The 20298-nt window shown below is 39.1% G+C and overlaps 2 protein-coding genes across 2 annotated transcripts; both read left to right on the forward strand.

The window, feature by feature from the left end:
• Positions 1-5645: 5645 nt before the first annotated feature.
• On the forward strand, positions 5646-6391 carry LOC108843455 (uncharacterized). Its single transcript, XM_018616656.2, has 3 exons — positions 5646-5836; positions 5913-6063; positions 6153-6391. The coding sequence occupies exons 1-3, from the start codon at positions 5686-5688 to the stop codon at positions 6247-6249; spliced, it is 399 nt and encodes a 132-aa protein (XP_018472158.1). The 5' UTR covers positions 5646-5685; the 3' UTR covers positions 6250-6391.
• Positions 6392-6922: 531 nt separating this feature from the next.
• On the forward strand, positions 6923-8360 carry LOC108843454 (chlorophyll a-b binding protein CP26, chloroplastic). Its single transcript, XM_018616655.2, has 6 exons — positions 6923-7174; positions 7257-7341; positions 7429-7479; positions 7568-7688; positions 7767-7901; positions 8002-8360. The coding sequence occupies exons 1-6, from the start codon at positions 6982-6984 to the stop codon at positions 8260-8262; spliced, it is 846 nt and encodes a 281-aa protein (XP_018472157.1). The 5' UTR covers positions 6923-6981; the 3' UTR covers positions 8263-8360.
• Positions 8361-20298: the final 11938 nt, after the last annotated feature.

Here is a 20298-nt window from a genome sequence, read left to right on the forward strand (position 1 = left end):
TATGGACGATTTTTATTGAAAAAAAAGAAAAAAAAACAGTGGCATTTGGTTGTAAATATATTGAAAAAGCAGGGGCAGAATCCTAATAGTATGCCTCTTATACTTGTTACAATCATATTGAAAATATTAATATCGCTAATCACAAGTTTAAATAAGATACATACGACAAAGAAAACATATTTGAAAAACATAAGTAGGAAGTTAGGATTGCTTACATTCTCATCCGCCAAGATGAATTCTATGGTTTCCCCTGATAGTTGAATGTTTTGTTTCCATGAGTGTAGAACCTTCACATGAACAAATCAAGTGTTTTTCCATGGCCTCAAGTCGTTAATGCCGGTGACTTCTTCGCTAGAAGCACTTGATGTTTTGATTTGAATTTTAGAAGTCGTTTGTTTGACGGTGTGAGTTTGATTAGGAAGAAACTTTGTTATTTATAATAGGAAGATGTGTTGTTATTTATAATAGGAAGAGGCGATGGAGAGAGGTGTTTAGGTTTTTGGAAAAACTTGTGGCATATTCAAAATCTCACGAGATTTTCTCATGAGATTTTCTAGTTAATATTAGGAAAATTTTAGTTTCCATTTTGAAACTCAAGATATTCTGTGTGTATTGGACACACAATAAGATTAGACTGAATTCTTTGAACCGTGATTGTAGCTAAATCATTTTCTGTCAACGTAGTTAAATCATATGTTTTTCCTTTTCTATATTTTGTTTTACATTTATTATGGGTATCAAATAGCAAATATTATGTTGTTAAAATTATGAGCACTTGCCATAATCTAGGAATACCTTACCATTTCAAATTTTTTTTTTTATTTAAAAACACAGAAACTACGGAATGAGCTAAAGAATATACTTCGTATAGATTTGGTATCCAAGCTATATATGTATGTTAGTGGTTGTTTAAAAGATAAATAGATTTTAAAAAATATATTTTAGAGAACTTTATGTATAATAAGATTACACTAATTGAAAAATTGGGAATATACTGTACTAACTTCGGTTGAAATTCGATTTTCATATTTTTGGCTTTATTAAAGTTCAATACTATCCATAAGTATACATTGCATTTTCATAACAAATATTTGAAATAACATATACGTATGTGGAATGAACTAAAAAATAAGCATTCGAACACTGCTTTATATTTCTGTGAAGTATTCTTATATTTAATAGATAGTGTTTTTATAGTTTATAATTATCATGTTATGAAATATGGTTTGTTTATAGTTTTAACTTCAAAATCTTTTATTTCAGGGTATAGAGTGTGATTATCAAGATGATTCTGATGGGTGAACATCCATTCTGATTGGCATAAAAATGCATGGGCCTACTCAGAATTGGGAATTTGTTTGACTTTAAATTGATGTCATTATAGATAAGTCATTAAAACAAAAAGAATTCTGATTGGTTGACTAATATGGACGATTTTTATTTAAAAAAAAAAAAAAAAACAGTGGCATTTGGTTGTAAATATATTGAAAAAGCAGGGGCAGAATCCTATGAGGGATTCTGCTTTAATAGTATAGAATTTCTAGTTTTTGTCTGAGTCTTTTTAGTCTTTTAGAGTCATTACAAATTTGAAATTGGTTTTGGATGGAAAGTGGATCAGTTAGAACAAAAGATGCTGAATAGATTCCAGAGATTTTATTACGGAGATCTCTGATTTTCTAAAGGAGAAGTCGCTCTTTCAAACCAGATGCTTAAGGAAGTTTCCATATAATTTGGAATTTTTCCTAGAGATCTCCATTTTCCCTACATCCATCAACATACCTGTAATATATCTCTTTCTTTTATTATTTTCAGACCATCTGATACAGCGTAAGTAACAGATTCCTCGATAAAAATTGTGAATAGAATTTTCTATAGACCTATTCGCTAAACTAAGAATTTCGAAGTAAGGTCTTAGGACCAACTTCTTAGACTGATGGGGTTAATCAAATAAATGCAAAGAAATAAGATAAATCTTTAAGTTTATTAATTATCAAAATCTGAGAACAAAACTTGCAACCTACGGAAAGCCAAAAAAGGAAAGAACTAAAAAAGAAATCTGTTATATATATCCTACGTATTTCCCTCCAAATTATTTAACTCTTCAGAAACCCACCCAAACTTATATATTCTCTTTATATCTCTCCCCAAACTTTTTAAACCCCCCTCTTCAATTCAATTTCGTAATCGGATTATAAAGTTATAAAGTGCGTTTTGTAAACAGTGATTGCCCATTAAAAAGAGAACCCACCCGACCCAGAATTAAAAATAACCCGACCCGACTCTCTGCTTAGAGATTAAAATTGAATTGGGGATAAACTGATATTAGGGTTAGTGTCTGATTCACGACAAAGAGAGAAGAGAATGCAGTGGAGAGATAGACACTGAAGAACGACGAAGATGCAGAGGAGAGAGAGACATTGAGGAACAAGGAATATGCAGAGGAGAGAGAGACAGTGATGTATGGGGCTGTTGTTAAGCATGGAGAATTTTTAAGCTTGTTTAACTCGGATTCGTATTTGCTTATGTCTGGATTTGAGTTTGAACCTTTTTTGGATGAAAGAGGTGAAAACAAAAGTACTGACACCATGGTTGAAACAAACAAAAAAAGACTTAGAAGGAAGTGTTATGAGACAGAGTACGAAGAAGACATTGAATCTGGAAAATATTTACCAAAACAAGCCAGCAACGTAATTTAGTGTTCCTCAAGAAGATAATTGTTGTGATCATGGCTAGGACTTATCTTCAAAACACCAGTCATAAATGTTGGGTCTGTTTTTTTTTAAATGTTGGGTCTGTTTTTTTTAAATGTTGGGTCGGGTGATTAACAATTGGGCAATCTCTATTTCCTAAACGCGGTTTTTTCCCCAATAATCTCGATTACAAATTTGAATCAGAAAGGGGGATTATATAAGTTTAGGGGGAGATGAAAAGAGAAAGTATATGTTTGGGTGGGTTAATGAAGAGCTTGGTAGTTTGGGGGGGGGGGAATAGATAGGGTCAGTGTATCTGCAGAGGGGAATAGGCAGGCAACCCTTATGAAATTCATACTAATATCTGTTCATGGTTGTCTTGGTATTGGTAATGGAAAGTATAACCCACATTAAAAGCATGTCCCCTTTGACTTTTTTCAGGTGATACATCGTTTGACAAATCTTTCAACATCCGGCCAAAGATAAGGCTTAAAATACGAGCAAATAACCAAGTGGAGAATGTGCTCGCATCTCGAACGAACTTTGGAGTGGAGTTCGGAGATTTGGTGCCAGAAAATAATACATCGACAATGTCTTCATATATGCAACCAAAGAATGAGTCAAGAGGATACTATTCCGCGAAAATGTTGAACCCTGGAACCAAAATGTGTAAGACAGCGAGAACAAGTGTCGATGAGTCAAAGCGTCAACGACACAATTAGATGCGCTAGATGTATGTTTGACCATGAAAGTGAATTTCTGCAGAAAAGAAACCTAAGTCGCATGATATGATGAAATCTTGTCTTAAATAGTTAAATGTTTGAGGGCATCATGATCTGTAAACAACACAAACTCTTTTTGAAAACCGTAATGGCGCCAATGCTTAACTGCTTGGACCATGACATATAATTCAATATCATAAGTGCTATACCGAAAGCGCTATATCGAAAACACGATATTGAATATTGCTTACATAATTCGGCCTCTTCACATGCTCCAAACAACACTTAGGATGAGTTGACAAACCTTGGTACTCTCATGCAACAACTACTACAAAACCATCAGAGTCAGGTGAAGGAAATGAATCAGATAACCACTGAGGTCAATACGAGAATGGACAACATGTTAACCGAACTGAATACAAAGTATGATGATGTTAATTGCTCTCAAACTGCTGAAACTGTAAATAGGTAATAATGAAATCTTCATAGAAAAACTGAAGTGAATACTAGGATTGAACACTGTAATGCAAAAGACTAGAGAAATGAGAAAGTATTCTCTGTACCGATAGCATAAAGATTCAGTTTGACTGAGAAAAGGTAAGGGACATGAAATAGAGCAGCTCTATGACCCTGTTCAATGTGCAGAACATATAACAGAGAACCATGCTTTCATTGGAGGAATTTCCTCCGACGAACCTGCTGAGACTCCACCAGTTCGAGTCTATATTCCTAAGGTTCATTATCCAATTCTATATAGACATCTGATACGCAGAGTAGCTGACATTATTTAAGAAAATGTTGAGAAGTATGCATGGACATAAAAACTTAAACCCGAACCCAAAACAAACCCGACCCAAAATAAAGGTATCAGATCAGTTTTGGATCTAGCAAATAACCTGATCTGGTTTTATATTGTGATACTTTGGATATAGGGTTCAGTTCGGTTTAACCCAATAACCGAGACATAACCAGACTAAATCGAACATATACATTTATAGTTATGTATTCGGTACTCATACAATGTGTGCTGGCATTACGATTTTTTGAGTTTGGATTATCATCATTATTGAGAATTTACTGTTATAAAATTTTGAATGTGTTGCTGTTTTTCGAATTCGATATGTGTTGAATACCTTTTATTCAGTTTAAGTATTACATTTCCTATATTTAGATTGTTAATTATGTATTTTACTTCAGTATAACCCAAACGGAACCTAAAAATCTGAAACAGAATGATATATAGTTACTTTGTGAATTTTAGAATGTGATATAAATTAGAACCGAATGTGTTTATATCTGAACCCCATAAATACCTGTAAATTTACTAGAATGAGACTTAGGATGCATTACAAATAAGAAAAAAAGTTCAAAATACTTGACTCGAATATGAACCGGTACCCGAACGCCCAGGCTTAGTTGAAACCGATCAAATATTTTGTTACTTCGGTTTGGATTTTTGGATCGAGTTTGGATTCGAGTTCGGGTATTGGATCAAATACCCGGGCCTAATTGAGAAAATCTGTATTCAAAACTGAGTATATAGAAACAATCTTGATCAATGTGTCAGTTAGATATTTGATTACTTCATCTTATGCTGATGTTTGATGAAAATTAGATTATTTAGATATTTTCTATTGAAATTAGGGGTGGGCGCTTCGGTTTGGTTAATTCGGTTCTAGATTTTTTCTAGTTGAAGTAAACCATAAATAGTTTGGTTTGGATCAGTTGCGGTTCGGTTTGTATTCGGTTCACTTTAATCGGACTTTCATAGTTTAATACTTTTAAGAGAAATCATGTTTTGAAACATCAACGTATGGTCATGAAATCATCATGTTGGTGACAATAAAAAATAAGTTATGTGAACTAAATCCAATATAAAACTAAATTAATAATTTTTTTGTGTTTAAACGTAAAAATAAAACATTAAAATGTAATCTACTTATTTAGATTATTATCTTTGAACCTAATATAAATATTATACAGTAGGAGTGATACTTCGGTTATTTTATGGATTCGGTTTTGGTTCAGTTCGGTTTGGTTAATTCGGTTCCAGAATTTTTTCCAACCGAAGTAAACCATAAATAGTTTGGTTTGGTTTTGACTCGGTTCAGTTTGGTTCGGTTCGAGTCGGTTGGGCTTTTTTCCCCACTTCTAAGTAGGATATCTTCAACAGTTGGGCCATAGTAGTAAAATGGGCCTTGTAAAGTTAGTCTCATTTCAAGTACGTACTAACTAGCAAAATCCAGAAAGAGAGAAAGAGAGAAACCGAGACGATGAGCAACAGAAGGAGGAGCAACGGAGACGATGACAAGGGATTACTGTGGAAACTTCCTCAGGTTAGGATCAAAGACGTCGGCAAAGTTGGTCCCGCCTTTGGACTCGGTTTCGGTTGCGGATTCGGTTTCGGCGCCGGTCTTATCGGAGGTTAATTTTTGATCGCAGAGACTCGGGGACTCGCTCTAATCTGTCTTTACATAGTTCGTATCGTTTTATGAAACAGGTGTAGGATTCGGACCAGGAGTTCCTGGACTACAGTTTGGTCTGGGGTTTGGAGCTGGTTGTGGAATCGGTGTAGGGTTTGGGTATGGCGTTGGAAGAGGCGCCGCTTATGATCACTCTCGCTCTTATTACAACGTCGGGAAGCCATCTCTGTAAGTCAATTACCAACTGCTGTTAGATTCTAGATATATCACCCGGCAACAACAAGAACAACAATGGTTTTCGTTTTGGCTACTGACAGAGATGAGGTTGATTCTCTTATTGATGAACTTGTTGTCCACACCAAGAAACTTGTGAAAGCTACTTCAAAAGAAATCGAAAAGTGGACAAGACCTTAGCCTTATTAGCTTAGCCAAACTTATCAGTGTTGCGCAGCTCCTTTCAAGTAAATGTCAGTGTTGCACTGTTCTTGTATCCTGAGTGTGTAAATCACATTCCTAGTTGTACAATCTACATATGGTGTAAAGATGGATTCGCTTAGTTTACCTTCGCAGACGTATTCAATCTAGTTACTTACTTATAGTTTGAGCTCCAAGTTCTTGGTGCTATGAATTGTTTAATAATAATGGCTCAGTTTAACTGCCGAAACCCAACTGCATAAACCAGCCATTGCTGTTGTTCCCATGTCGAAATTTAACCGTTGTGTTTGTGTCTTTTTTTTTTGCGTTCTGAATGCGGTTTCGCTTTATTACCAGTCTACATTACAGTGTGACTAGCGTACCACAAAGGTTCTGTGTCCTGAGGAATTTGATGAAAACACTACTAAAAGATTTGTGGATGACATTCACAGTTTGAGATTCTTTGTATACAGTTTTGAAGTAAAGCTTAACCACACAAAAGGAGAAACAGAGGATATGGATAGATAAACTAGATAACAGAAGTTCAATCTATCAGCCACATCAGCAACCATAGCCAATCAGAGAACAGAATCATATTTCACATTTTCAATTTGAACCAATCAAAAGCCTGAAGGAATCCCTACTCTCCACCTTATAGTGTACCACTTTCGTCTCTTCCTTCCTTTCACTTAACTTAGCATTTCCTTGTCTTGAAATTTTTGCGCTAAGAAGATGGCATCTTTGGGTGTGTCGGAAATGCTTGGTACGCCCCTTAACTTCAGGGCAGTGTCGAGATCGTCTGCTCCATTGGCATCGAACCCCTCCACGTTCAAGACAGTTGCTCTGTTCTCCAAGAAGAAGCCAGCTCCTCCTCCCAAGGCCAAGACCGTCTCTGCTGCCAACGACGAGCTCGCCAAGTGGTATGGTATGTTGGCTTCTGTATCATCCCTTTTCAATACCATTGTGTTTCTTCATTCTCCTTTCTCTGATTATGACTCTGGTTTCAGGTCCTGACAGGAGAATCTTCTTGCCTGATGGTCTTTTGGACAGATCAGAGATCCCAGAGTACTTAAACGGTGAAGTTGCTGGAGAGTAAGACATTTCTTCATGGCTCCCTTTGTATATTTTACTTTTGGTTCGACCCCTAAGGCTTTTACTGGTCTATAATCTGAATTGCAGTTACGGTTATGACCCTTTTGGACTTGGAAAGAAGCCTGAGAACTTTGCTAAGTAAAAGCCGATTCTCTGCTCTTAACTCTGTTTTCATTATTTAAAACAATGTCATTAAGACTGGTTCTGTAATGAATGTGGTCGCCAGATACCAAGCCTTTGAACTGATCCACGCCAGATGGGCTATGTTGGGAGCAGCTGGTTGCATCATCCCTGAAGCCTTAAACAAATATGGCGCTAACTGTGGCCCTGAAGCCGTCTGGTTTAAGGTCTTTTTTTTTTTTGCTACTTCAGTTTACTTGCATTCTATATAGACAAGGAAGATAATGTGATTTGATGTGATGCAGACTGGTGCTTTGCTTCTTGATGGAAACACATTGAGTTACTTTGGCAAGAACATCCCAATCAACCTTGTTCTCGCTGTAGTTGCTGAGGTTGTTCTCCTTGGTGGAGCTGAGTACTACCGAATCACCAATGGATTGGTACATTTTCTTTAGATTTTTTGCTATTACATATTCTGACTTTGCGCATGTGTGAGAAGACTGAAATTTTGAAATGCAAAAAAAAAAAAAAATTGGGCAGGACTTCGAGGACAAGCTTCACCCAGGAGGTCCATTTGATCCTTTGGGACTTGCTAAAGACCCTGAACAAGGAGCTCTTCTCAAGGTTAAGGAGATCAAGAACGGGAGACTAGCCATGTTTTCCATGTTCGCTTTCTTCATCCAAGCTTATGTTACCGGAGAAGGTCCTGTTGAGAACCTTTCAAAGCATCTAAGTGATCCTTTTGGCAACAATTTGCTTACCGTCATCGCTGGAACTGCTGAGAGAGCTCCCACTCTCTAAGTGGTTTCTAGTATTAATGATCTTTCAAACTGCTTTGTACACTTGGTTTGATGAGAGTTTCTATTGACATTGTGATAAAACAATTATCTTCTTATTCATTCCAACAGTGGATATATATTTGGGCTTAATGAAGGAATTTGCTTCCACCATAATATGAAACAAATAAAACACATAATCAAGAACACACAACACACGTACCAACCTTGCTGGTATTGTAACACTTCACTAGCCGCACTCTCGCAATCCCTTCAAAGCCCTAAAGAGTAGTCAAATTAAAGGGAAGCTAGGTGGCTTGTGGAAGATTGGTGAGTACTAATGAAGTGCAAGCTCAAGCTTGTTGAGTTTGAATGTCGTGTCTCCGTGATTACGTAAGAGATGGTAAGGACTGTCTCGGTGCATAAATCTACGAATTTGGAGCGTGTTGTGGTTGTTTGATGCATCATGGTTGTTTTGGTCCGCTGAGTTATTGTTTGAGCCTTCATTCACTACCTTGAACAAATTCTTCTTCATAATAACCTACAAACCACCCATCCATCTTCCTACTAGATCAAATAATATGTAACAAATTGATTAAATATTATAGATAACTTCTTAACAAATCAATTGAACTTAATGCATGATGTTGTACTTGCACCAAGAACAAAAAAAATTCAAAAACCTTAATTTACAGGACTTCTTTTAAAAGTGATTCAAAACTTTGAGTCAAACACAAAAATGAACTATGTTTTTTTTGAATTTTTGTTTTGTCTTATTCAACCTAAAAGTTCTAGTTATTTACGAAAATGCTATTACTTTTTTTTTCTTTTTTTTTCTTTCGAAAATGATGATTTATCTTATCATCCTCATTTTCACCAAGTATTTACAATATTGCCTTTAACATCGATACCTCAACTATTTTGAACAACTAAATTGAAGGTATTAATGTCTTAAAATTTCGATTTGTTCTTATCCTTTCTCACTTCCTATCCACACAAACCATATATCTTACACTTTCTCTCAAAAATCATCCAAAAGACTGAAGATTTTGTTTACAAATGATGTAAGGTTCATATAGACATTGAAGCTCACGATTCTTGGTGATTACAGTAGCTGTTGTGGTGAAGTTCTGGGTGATTGGAAAAGCCATGCAAGTCATCTAAGGGGTTCAAGGTATGAAATCGCGAACCACATTTCATTTTCCAAATCTGTTCGACGAAAAAGACCTCAAAATGGTCAATTCATAGCTTAGTTTTGCAATTGACCTTTTGTGTGCTTTTAATAGAAGACTTCTCTAGAAGTCTTCTGGCTTTCATTTGTTAACAAAAAAGATTGAAATTCCTAGAGAATACTTCTTAAGAACTTCTTAAGAAGTCTTCTCCGATAAACATGTTAGTTTTGAAATTGACCGAAATTGGTCAGAAATTTAACTTTTTATAGAAGACTTCTTAGGAAGTCTTCCCGAAGTTCGAAAGTCGTCTGAAAGTCTTCCCGAAGTCTTTATTAAACATTTAATAAAAAGAAGTCTTCTCGAGAAGACTTCTTTAGAAGTCTTCCCAAGTTTTATTCTGGGTTCTAGTCAAACCTTTGGCTAGGAGAGAAGACTTCTAAAGATGACTTCCGTCGGAAGATTTCTAGAAAAATCTTCTCTCGAAAAGTCAAATATAGTCAATTGCAAAAGTAACCCAACAGACTTCGTGTGACATTGAGAAGACCGATAGAAGACTTACGGAAGACTTATAAAGAAGTCTTCTCACAGAAGACTTCTCTGGCATTTCGAAAAAATTTCAAATTCAAAAATAAGCCAATATTTACAAAGTAAGACTTCTCAAGATGTCTTCTATAGAGTAGACTTCTTAAGAAGTCTTCCAAGAAAAGCCTTCTTAAGAAGTCTTCTATGGATGACTTCTTTTGAAGTCTTCTACGTAAATCCTTATTAAACTTCAAGTTTCTCCAAAATTAAAATAAATTTTAATATATTTTTTTGTTAATTCATGTTTATTAGTCAATATTAGGATTACTGAGTAGAATTCATAACTTAATTGGTGATAATTATGAAGTTACAAACATTGATGTTTAATAATGTTTCTAGCTAAACAGAGAAGTCATCTCTGATGATTTTGTTTTATTAAGTTGATTTATGTGTTTGCTAATGTGTTCTAACTTCAAGTTTTGTTTTTTGTTAGATTGTTAAGAGTGTTAAGTAACTTCAAGTTATGTTTTTTTTTTAACTTTTAAAAATGTTAAATAATTTTAAGAATATCAAGTCATGTGGTTTAATGTGTCTTTTAGATCATAAGATATTTTGTGAATTTGACTAACTTTTCTTGAGAAGTTTTCTCTCTTAGTTTTAGTAAATTTGACTAAGTTTTATGTTGTGTTTTGTTATGAGTGGTGTAGAACCTAAAATCTACACTCAAGTATTTTGTAGTGTTTGTAAGTAAACTAGGGAAGTGACAAAAGATGTAGGCAACAATATCCTTAGAAAACAACGATGTAATCAGAATTCGGTAGACAAAATGGACTTTTATTGATTAAGAGGTCGAGTACAAAGAATAGCTAAGAGATCAACTATAACAAGGAGGTCGATCGAGAATAAGATCTAAACGAAGTAAGAAAGATGTAAATGTGTGGTGTGCTCTCTCTCTAGGGTTTTCGCTGTGTCTTTAGCATTGTTATCATCCTCCTTTTATAAGCTTGACTCCGCTATTCTTGCAACTGCTTCCGCGACCTTCTCGACTTCGGCGACGTGCTTTTCTACTTTGTTGACGTCGCTGTGAGCCTCCTAACTTCGGCCCAATCCGTTTCGTCCATAGAACCTTTGTCTCGAATTATGCATCCTCCTAATTATCTCCTATGGAGCAGATTGATACTTCCTCGCGGGCTTCTTGTTTATAGCCCATAATCCGAAATAGGCCCAATCATTTAGGAGACCGAAATTGGGTCCAACATTTGTCCCCCAGCCCAGTCGGTTTAATTTTAAGAAACCGAAAGGGCGAACACTTTTTCTTTGGTCGCGAATCTCGGAGCGGAGTGACCACGCGCGCTCGTTTGATTTGACCTGTCGGCCACTCTTCCCAGATCGTACTGCTCTCATTGATCGCGAAGATTGTCTTGGGAACTGTCGTTTTTCCCTTTATTTATTTGGTAGATTTCTTTGTAATGGACTCGTCTTCTTCTTCTGCTTTGACTTTCTTTCTTCTGCAAACTTCTCCCATTTGTTCATATTTCATAGTGTCTCTAAACAAACCGGGTCCGCTTACCCAAGCCGAATACGAAGCCATGTGGAGCTTTGGGGGGGTTCCGTACGAGGCCATTATTGATTATCCAAATGGCGATACTCCGGGGAACGTGAGACCGGGATATTGCGGAGCCTACATGTGCTTTTTTTGCTAGTGTCTTATGTCATTTCCTATCCCTTCATTCCTCCTCGAGATTCTAGCGGAGTTGAAGCTGGCGTTCACCCAGATTACTCCGACCTTCTGGCGTTACGTCTTGGCGACGTTCGTTCAGGCCAGAGAGGAAGGGTTAGAGTTTGGTTTGGCTAAGTAAAAGCAGCTTTACACTCTCAAGCGAAGCAGCGGCGTCACTGGAGTGTTCCTTCTTTCTCCAGCGTGCAGGTCGCGCGATTATTAGTGACATCCCTGGGAAAGACTTTTATTGAATGGACAAGTTTTTTGTCTTCAAGGTCGATCCAGTGACGGTTGGAGATTTTTTCTTTTCTCGGATTCCGATGAAATGGAACGAGAACGTCGGTAAGTAATTTCCTATTACCTCTCTCTTTTTTTTTTAAAAAAAAGAAAAAGACTAGCACGATTATTTGTTAGGTTTTGATCTTGATTTTTCTTCAGGGTTGTTTGGATCCTCAAAGTCGACTCCAGAGCTGCGTGGTTTGATCTCGGCGCTCCGCCGAGGTAAATGTAGTTGGGACAGTTTTACTCCAGAGAGGGTTCGAGCTGCTTATGCTTTGCCCTCTGGCGTGAATCGTGCCGTTCCCGTTGCGCTTGTGGAACCCATTCATCTCCGAAAAGACCAGAAAGATAAAGGTGAGTTACTTCCTCGTATTTTTTCTTTTTTTTTTCTTTTAGTTTGACAATTTTAATTTGTTGTTGTGGCTTTGACTTTCAGGGGTTAAAAGGAAAGACCCTCCTGCGGAGCCTTCAGATGCCAATTCTGACTCCGCACGTTTGAAACGAGCTCGCGAGACTACAGACAAACGGGTGACTAGAGCAAGCTCTCAGATTCAGTCTCCGATTGTCCGGGCTACACCGCTTTCTATGGTTCGTCCAGATCGTGATGCTCAACCGGATTCTCGAGCGTCGGGCGAGGTGGACGTCGAGGAAGTCACTCCCACGGTTCAGCGACGTCGTCTGATGGATGAAGAATCGTCCAAAGATTTTAATGTATCGAGCTCGGAACCCCAGATTCAGGATCCCGGAGAAGGTACTTCTAAGCCGGTCAACTTGCCTGCGGACTGGCAAAGTGGTTCTCTGCTGGCATTTTCATACGACGTCGATGCTCCGATTTTGGAGAATCCTGAACGGCTTGCTGCTATCTGGCGAAAGCTACGAAGTCGTTCGTGCGAGCTTCCTCCCTTGGAGAAAATGCGAAGTCACGACGCCTACTTTCAGATGGCGGTTGCGAATGCCAAAGTAAATCGTGTGATATTATTTAGATACTGAAATCGTAGCCGTAACCTTCTTTTCTTTTAGGCTATGAAGGCTAGCAACGAGTACGCTGCTTTGATGGAGGAGTGGCTGGCAAACTTCTCTTCTCGGGAAGAGGTCGATGGCCATCTTACTTTGATCCAACAGTTGCGATCAAAGTTAAGTGCGTCGGAGATGAGTGAGAAGGAGCGAATGAAGCAGGTCGTCGACTTGAAGGTGCTTTTGACTGCTAGAGCGACGGAGAAGATTGCGCTTGAGGAGGAAAAGATCGCGTTAGAGAAGGAGAAGGTCGCGCTAGAGGAGGAGAAAGTTGTGTTAGAGAAGGAGAAGGTCGCGATGGAGGGGGACCTTGAATCTTTGAAGGAGAAATTTAGAAGAGATGCCGAGTTGCGAGAAAAAGTGGCTCGGAGGAAGAGGCGAGCTGCTTGTCGGTTGGTAGCCAAGGGTTACGATGCTGCCCTCGATAAGGTTAGGGAGACTAACCATTGGAAGAAGGCGGAAAGCACCGCGGAGATGCGCCTACAAGAAGTTCGTGCAAAGGTCGAGGCTTTGGCCGAATACTTGGAGGGCGGGTTCGAGCTCGAGGAGGAGCTGGATCGTCTTTAGGATGTAGAGATATCGAGGGAGATCGAGAATGGCCTCGCGGCAGTGTCGGACGACTCTCTTAGGGGTCTCGACCTTCCTCAATTTTCTGATGACTCGGTCAACTTAGGGGGTTGAATGACGCCTGTTTGATTTGGCGTTTTATGTTTATTTAAAAGACTTTGTTTGCTTCGCCTTTGTTATTTATGTGTGCTGTTTGTTGAAGAACATTTATATATGCTTTCAACGGATTAATGGATGATACCTTTAATCTGGATTTGTATATTTTTGTTTGAGCATGCGTTTAGTATCTTTCTTAGATATTTTTGAAGTAGAAACTGATCAGGAATCCACTTTGTTGGGGTTCACGTGGTGAACAATGTTTTGGTTAGAGAGTTGTTTGGTTGTTTGGGCTGCGCTCGATGTTGAGCTGCCTACGTACCCTTATTCGCGGAATCAAGCCGATTCGTAGTTCTGAAGAGCGTTTTTTTCTGAGTTATGTCGTTGGTGACCCCCAGTTCGATGTTGGATCGGAGATGGGACATCGAAGTTAATTATAATATCTTTTGAGGTTGTAAGCGTTCCATGGCCTCAGTTCGGGGCGTTCCGTTTTGCATTTTTCCAGTTCGTAGAAGCCGTTGCGAACTTCTTTTATTATTTTGTATGGGCCTTCCCATTTTGTTCCCAATTTTCCTGAGCCTTTTTCTTTTGTTATGTCGAACACTTTGCGTAGCACTAGGTCGGCGACTGAGAAACTGCGGCGTTTGAGTCGTAGTAACGTGCAGCGGCTTGCTGGTAGTTCTGGATACGTACCGCAGCTCGTTTTCGACGTTCTTCTATCATGTCAAGATGTTCGAGCAGCATTGCTTCGTTTATCTCGACGTTATCGGGACATATTCCTCGGCGTGTAGATGGGACCTCAATCTCGGGAGGTATCACTGCTTCGATTCCGTATGATAGGGAGAACGGTGTTTCATGGGTTGCCGTGTGGGGTGTTGTTCGACATGCCCAAAGCACTCCATTCCGCTCCTCACTCCACTTGGATTTTTTAAGGTCGAGTCTCTTCTTTAAGTTATTTACTATTGTTTTGTTTGCGGCTTCGGCGTGCCCATTGCACTTTGGGTATCGTGGCCTTGCAAACTTTAACTTGATCTTTCATTTGTCGCAGAAATCTTTGATAACTTTCGGGATGAATTGGGGCCGTTATCGGTGACTATTTCGTATGGGAGACCATGTCTACAGACAATATTCTTCCAAATGAAGCTTGTCACCGTGGTTCCAGTGATATTTTGGTAGGCCTCGGCTTCGGTCTATTTTTTAAAGAAATCGGTCATTGCTAGCAAGAATCGAAGCTATGCTGGTCCCGATGAAACAAAGGGTCCAACTATGTCCATAGACAACTTCATGAATGGGTATGGCGAGTATATGGTTGATAGTTTCTGTGTTGGTTGGTGCAACATTGGCGCGTGCCATTGGCATCTGTCGCATCTTAGTGCGAACTGCTCTCTGTCATTGATCATAGTTGGCCAGAAATAGCCGTACTTTTTTTATTTTTATCGCCAAGGATCATCTACCGAAATGGTTCCCGCATGATCCGTCGTAAGTTTTCTTAAGGATGGTGGAGGCCTGTTTTGGCGATGTGTATAATAGGTATGGCTCACTGAAGGATCTTTTATAAAGTTTTCCTTCCATGATGCAATAGCGCGAGCTCCGAGCTTTTACCTTTCGGGCTTCCCATCTCTCGGGAGGAAGTTCTCCGGTATCGATGTAATTATATATCAGAGTTCTCCAATCTGGTCAGTTTTCGAGCTCATCTTGGAAAGCTTTTTGTGATTCGTTATTTACTTCGTGAACAGGTATTTCTTCGGGAATCGGGGATCAAGCGCCATCCTTGCGCTACTTGATCGGGTTCTTCGAGAGGATTCACCGGGAAACTTCCGATTCCGGAGAGCTACGAGTGATTCTTCGTCGGGCTCTTGAGTGTGTCCCTTGGATTTACTACGAGTGACGATTGGAGCGACCAGCGGGAAGTCGTCCTTGTTATTAGGGGTTCCTTTTAGAGGGATGTCTATACTGGGTCGATCTATTCCTCCAACCGGAATTACCCTTTTTATAGTCGGATTCGATGTTGATGATAGAGCGGCGAGGGCGTCTGCTGAGGTGTTTTCTCCCCTCGGAATTCTCGTAAGCTCGAACTCATCGAATTGCTGTGTAATTCCTCTTAATACTGCTAGGTAGGCCTCCATCCTTTCGTTCTTAGCCTCGTATTCGCCGTGGAATTGGCTGGTGAAGAGCTGCGAGTCGATGAAGGCGCTTATCGGGCCCCAATGCTTTGGGCAAGTCCCAATCCGGCGATTAAGGATTCATATTCGGCTTCGTTGTTTGACGCGTTGAAGCCTAAACGAAATGATTGTTCGATCATTTCTCCTGTTGGAGATTCGAGTTGTATTCCTACGCCCGACCCTTGCCTCGATGATGCTCCATCGACGTGGAGTTTCCACTTCCGGGTATTGTCATCGGTGTTAGTTTCACTGGGGACGAGCTCGATGATGAAATCTGCTAATACTTCTGCTTTCGAACTTGTTCGAGGTTTGTATTCTATATCATATTCTCTGAGCTCGATCGCCAATTTTGCTAATCTCCCGGATTGGCTTGGGCTATGTAAGACTGTGCGTAATGGCTGCGACGTCATTACCATGATCGTATGGGATTGGAAATATGGCCTAGTTTCCGCGCGGCATTTACCATTGCTAGGGCCAATTTTTCCATCACGGGATATCTTGTCCCACAATCGAACAGGGATCTGCTGACATATTAGATTAGCTTTTGCTCGTTGTTTTCTTCGCGAACTACGACCCCACTTACTGCGTGTTCGGAAGTCACGACGTATAGGTACAGAAGTTCGCCATGAATTGGTTTAGATAGGAGAGGAGGTCCGCTTATGTATGCTTTAAGCTCGCTGAGAGCGGCGTCGCAATCGGCGTTCCATTCGAACTTTTTGTTTCCTTTAAGGAGTTTGTAGAATGGGAGGCATCGATCTGTCGATCTTGATATAAAGCGGTTTAATGCGGCGATCTTTCCCGTGAGCCTTTGCACATCTTTAACCGATTCGGAGGTAGCATTTCGATAAGCGCCGAGATTTGTTTGGGATTGGCTTCGATCCCTCTTTTAGTTACGAGGTATCCCAGAAATTCCCCGGACGCCACTCCGAAAGTACACTTGGTCGGGTTTAGCTTCATCCCGAACTTATTGAGGATGTTGAAGCACTCTTGGAGTTGGAGAACGTGGTCGCCGGCTACTGAGGATTTTGCCAGCATGTCGTCTATGTAAACCTCCATAGTTTTTCCCAGTTGGTTGGAGAACATTTTATTTACCAACCTTTGGTAGGTCGCCCCGGCATTCTTCAGATCGAAAGGCATTACTTTATAACAATACGTTCCTCTCTCGGTGATGAAGCTCGTTTTTTCTTTATCTTCAGGATTGATGAGGATCTGATTGTATCCTGAGAATCCATCCATGAAGGAGAGTAGCTCGTGTCCTGTCGTAGCTTCGACCAGTCGATCTATATGGGGTAATGGGAAGCTGTCTTTCGGGCAGGCTTTATTCAAGTCCGTGAAATCGATACAGACTCTCCATTTTCCATTCTTTTTCTTTACGACGACTGGGTTGGCTAGCCAGTCTGGGTATTGTACTTCGCGGATTGAACCTATTTTCAGCAGTTTATCGACTTCGTCGTTGACTTCCTTGGCTCTTTCTGGGCCGAATTTTCTTCGTTTTTGCTTGATCGGCTTAAATGTGGGATCAACCTCCAGGTCGTGTGATGCGATGTTGATATTGATGCCGGGCATGTCAGCAGCGGACCATGCAAACGTGTTGATATTATTTCTTAGGAAGATCATTAGATCGTCCCTGATCTTTGGATTAAGATCGCGTCCAATGCTAACACACTTCTCTGGAGATTGCGGGTCTAGGGAAATAGTGCATGCAAGGTCCTTCTCAGGATCCTTTGTCGAAGGATCTCGCACTGCTGGTTGGTTTGCCCCTTTCGGAAACATTTTGCGGTACTCCACCATGTAACAAGATCGAGACTGTTTTTGATTCCCATAAATGGTCTTTTCTCTGGTAGGGGAAATAAACTTTATGCATTGATGATAAATCGAAGGGACCGCCCTCATCTGATGGAGCCAATGTCGTCCTAAGACGGCGTCGAATGGAGAGAGGTCGTGCATTACGGAGAAATATGTTTCTTTTTCGGAATCGTGCGTCCTGACGGTGATCGCCACGTTTCCTAGTAAGGGTACTCTGCTTCCACCTCCAAAACTGTAGAGGGGAGGAGCGTATTTGTTGATTGCCAAATCAGGTCGGCTGATTTTCTCAAAGGTGTCGTGCGATAGCAGATTGGCTACGCATCCAGAATCGATGAGAACCTTCGAAAAGGAGACCCCAGCGAGGTCAATCGTGACGATCAGAGCATCGTCGTGGGGCATATCGAGCTCGACATTCTCATAGAGAGAGAAGGTTATCGTGCTTTTGTTCGGGATTGCCTTCCCGAGTCAATGATTGTCCTTTGAGTCGTGAGATGGAGCGTCGCGCTCGGGATCTTTGGAGACTGCGAGCTGTCTCGATCTCGAGTCATCGGATCTTTGTCGGCGTAGGATGGGACCCATGATCGTGCTTAGAAATCCTAGATCGGGTTCTTAGCAAGGATGTTTTTCGTTTATCTTCCCCACAGTCGGCGCCAAAATGTAGAACCTAAAATCTACACTCAAGTATTTTGTAGTGTTTGTAAGTAAACTAGGGAAGTGACAAAAGATGTAGGCAACGATATCCTTAGAACACAACGATGTAATCGGAATTCGGTAGACAAAAATGGACTTTTATTGATTAAGAGGTCGAGTACAAAGAATAGCTAAGAGATAAACTATAACAAGGAGGTCGATCGAGAATAAGATATAAACGAAGTAAGAAAGATGTAAATGTGTGGTGTGCTCTCTCTCTAGGGTTTTCGCTGTGTCTTTAGCATTGTTATCATCCTCCTTTTATAAGCTTGACTCGCTATTCTTGCAACTGCTTCCGCGACCTTCTCGACTTCGGCGACCTGCTTTTCTACTTTTTTGACGTCGCTGTGGGCCTCCTAACTTCGGCCCAATCCGTTTCGTCCATAGAACCTTTGTCTCGAATTATGCATCCTCCTAATTATCTCCTATGGAGCAGATTGATACTTCCTCGCGGGCTTCTTGTTTATAACCCATAATCCGAAATAGGCCCAATCATTTAGGAGACCGAAATTGGGTCCAACAAGTGGGTAGAATGGTTAAAACAATTTCTTGTTATATTGTATCAATAATTTTAATAATATCAAGTACTTTTGTCAAGTATGAACATATTTACTAAATTCTTTTGATTAACATCTCTTACAGTTCACAAAATAATTCACAACTACAATAGTACACATACAAATCATAAAACAAACCATAAAAAAATTATTACACATTGAGCTAGATATTATTCCTCAACATAGATAAGCTTGGACTCCACTTGACATCATCAATTTGTATTACTTTGGACAAAATACTTCGGAAGACTTCCTGAAGACTACGGAGTCTTCTAGCATAATATATATTAGAAGACTTTCCAAGAAGTCTTCTGAGAGTCTTCTGAAAGTCTTCCGAGAGTTTTCTAAGAGTTGTCTCACAAGTTTTCCAAAGTCTGTCTCAGATCTGAAAAATCTGCATATTCAAAAGCATCCAAATGACTTCAAAATAGAGAACACTTCAAATACATTTTTTATTCTTGAATAATAAATAAGACACTTACATTAGGTTGGAAAAATAACTTTTTAGAATCTAATATATAAATATAATTTTTTATTCTTAAATACATATCCAAAATTTGTACCATTTTGGGCAGAAGGCTTCCTGAAGACTTCGTAAGAAGTCTTCTAGCATAAAATGCATTAGAAGACTTCCCAATAAATCTTCCGAGAGTCTTCTGAGAGTCTTCCAAGAGTTGTCTCACAAGTTTTCCAAAGTCTGTCTCAGATCTGGAAAATCTGCATATTCAAAAGCATTCAAATGACTTCAAAATAGAGAACACTTCAAATATAAATTTTTATTCTTAAATAATAAACAAGACACTCACATTAGGTTGGATCTATAATTTTTTGAATCTAATATATAAATATAAATTGTTATTCTTAAATACATATCCAAAATTTGTACCATTTTGGGCATAAGACATCCCGGAAACTTCCAAGGAAGTCTTCTAGCATAAAATGCATTAGAAGACTTCCCAAGAAGTCTTTCGAGAGTCTTCTGAGAAGTCTTCCGAGATTCTTCTGAGAAGTCTTCCGATATTCTTCTGAGAAGTATTTCAAAGTTTGTCTCAGATCTGAAAAAAATCTGCAAATTAAAAAACATTCAAATGGCTTCAAAATAGAGAAAAACTTCAAAAATAAAATTGTTATGCTACAAAATATACAAAACAGTTACATTAGGTTGAATCTATAGTTTTTTAGAATCTAACATATAAAACAAACAAAACTGCATATCAAAATTTAAAGATCTATCTTTGAAAGAGTGAAAGATGAGAATCATGTAATGAAAAACCTGCAAAAAGAAGATAAATTAGTTAGAACACATAAGAAAAAAAAAGAGAAATAGATATAAAGTTTGGTGTTTTGATGTTCAAGAGATTAGAGAGAGGTTGGAGATTTTTTGATTGAGAAATATTTTTTTTTGTTGCGGCCATTTTAAAGAAAAAAAAAAGAGAATGTGTAAATATTCTTTATATATGGAGACAAAAATTTCAA

Source organism: Raphanus sativus, chromosome 2, assembly GCF_000801105.2.
Source record: "Raphanus sativus cultivar WK10039 chromosome 2, ASM80110v3, whole genome shotgun sequence".
In the NCBI taxonomy this organism is placed as follows: Eukaryota; Viridiplantae; Streptophyta; class Magnoliopsida; order Brassicales; family Brassicaceae; genus Raphanus; species Raphanus sativus.

Bases quoted from the DNA above. Each gene is read 5' to 3' on its own strand.
- LOC108843455 (XM_018616656.2), top strand. From the start codon at position 5,686: ATGAGCAACAGAAGGAGGAGCAACGGAGACGATGACAAGGGATTACTG. The intron at 5,837-5,912 runs GTTAATTTTTGA...TTTATGAAACAG, and splicing joins CGGCGCCGGTCTTATCGGAG to GTGTAGGATTCGGACCAGGA. The intron at 6,064-6,152 runs GTAAGTCAATTA...GGCTACTGACAG, and splicing joins AACGTCGGGAAGCCATCTCT to AGATGAGGTTGATTCTCTTA.
- LOC108843454 (XM_018616655.2), top strand. From the start codon at position 6,982: ATGGCATCTTTGGGTGTGTCGGAAATGCTTGGTACGCCCCTTAACTTC. The intron at 7,175-7,256 runs GTATGTTGGCTT...CTCTGGTTTCAG, and splicing joins CGAGCTCGCCAAGTGGTATG to GTCCTGACAGGAGAATCTTC. The intron at 7,689-7,766 runs GTCTTTTTTTTT...GATGTGATGCAG, and splicing joins CTGAAGCCGTCTGGTTTAAG to ACTGGTGCTTTGCTTCTTGA.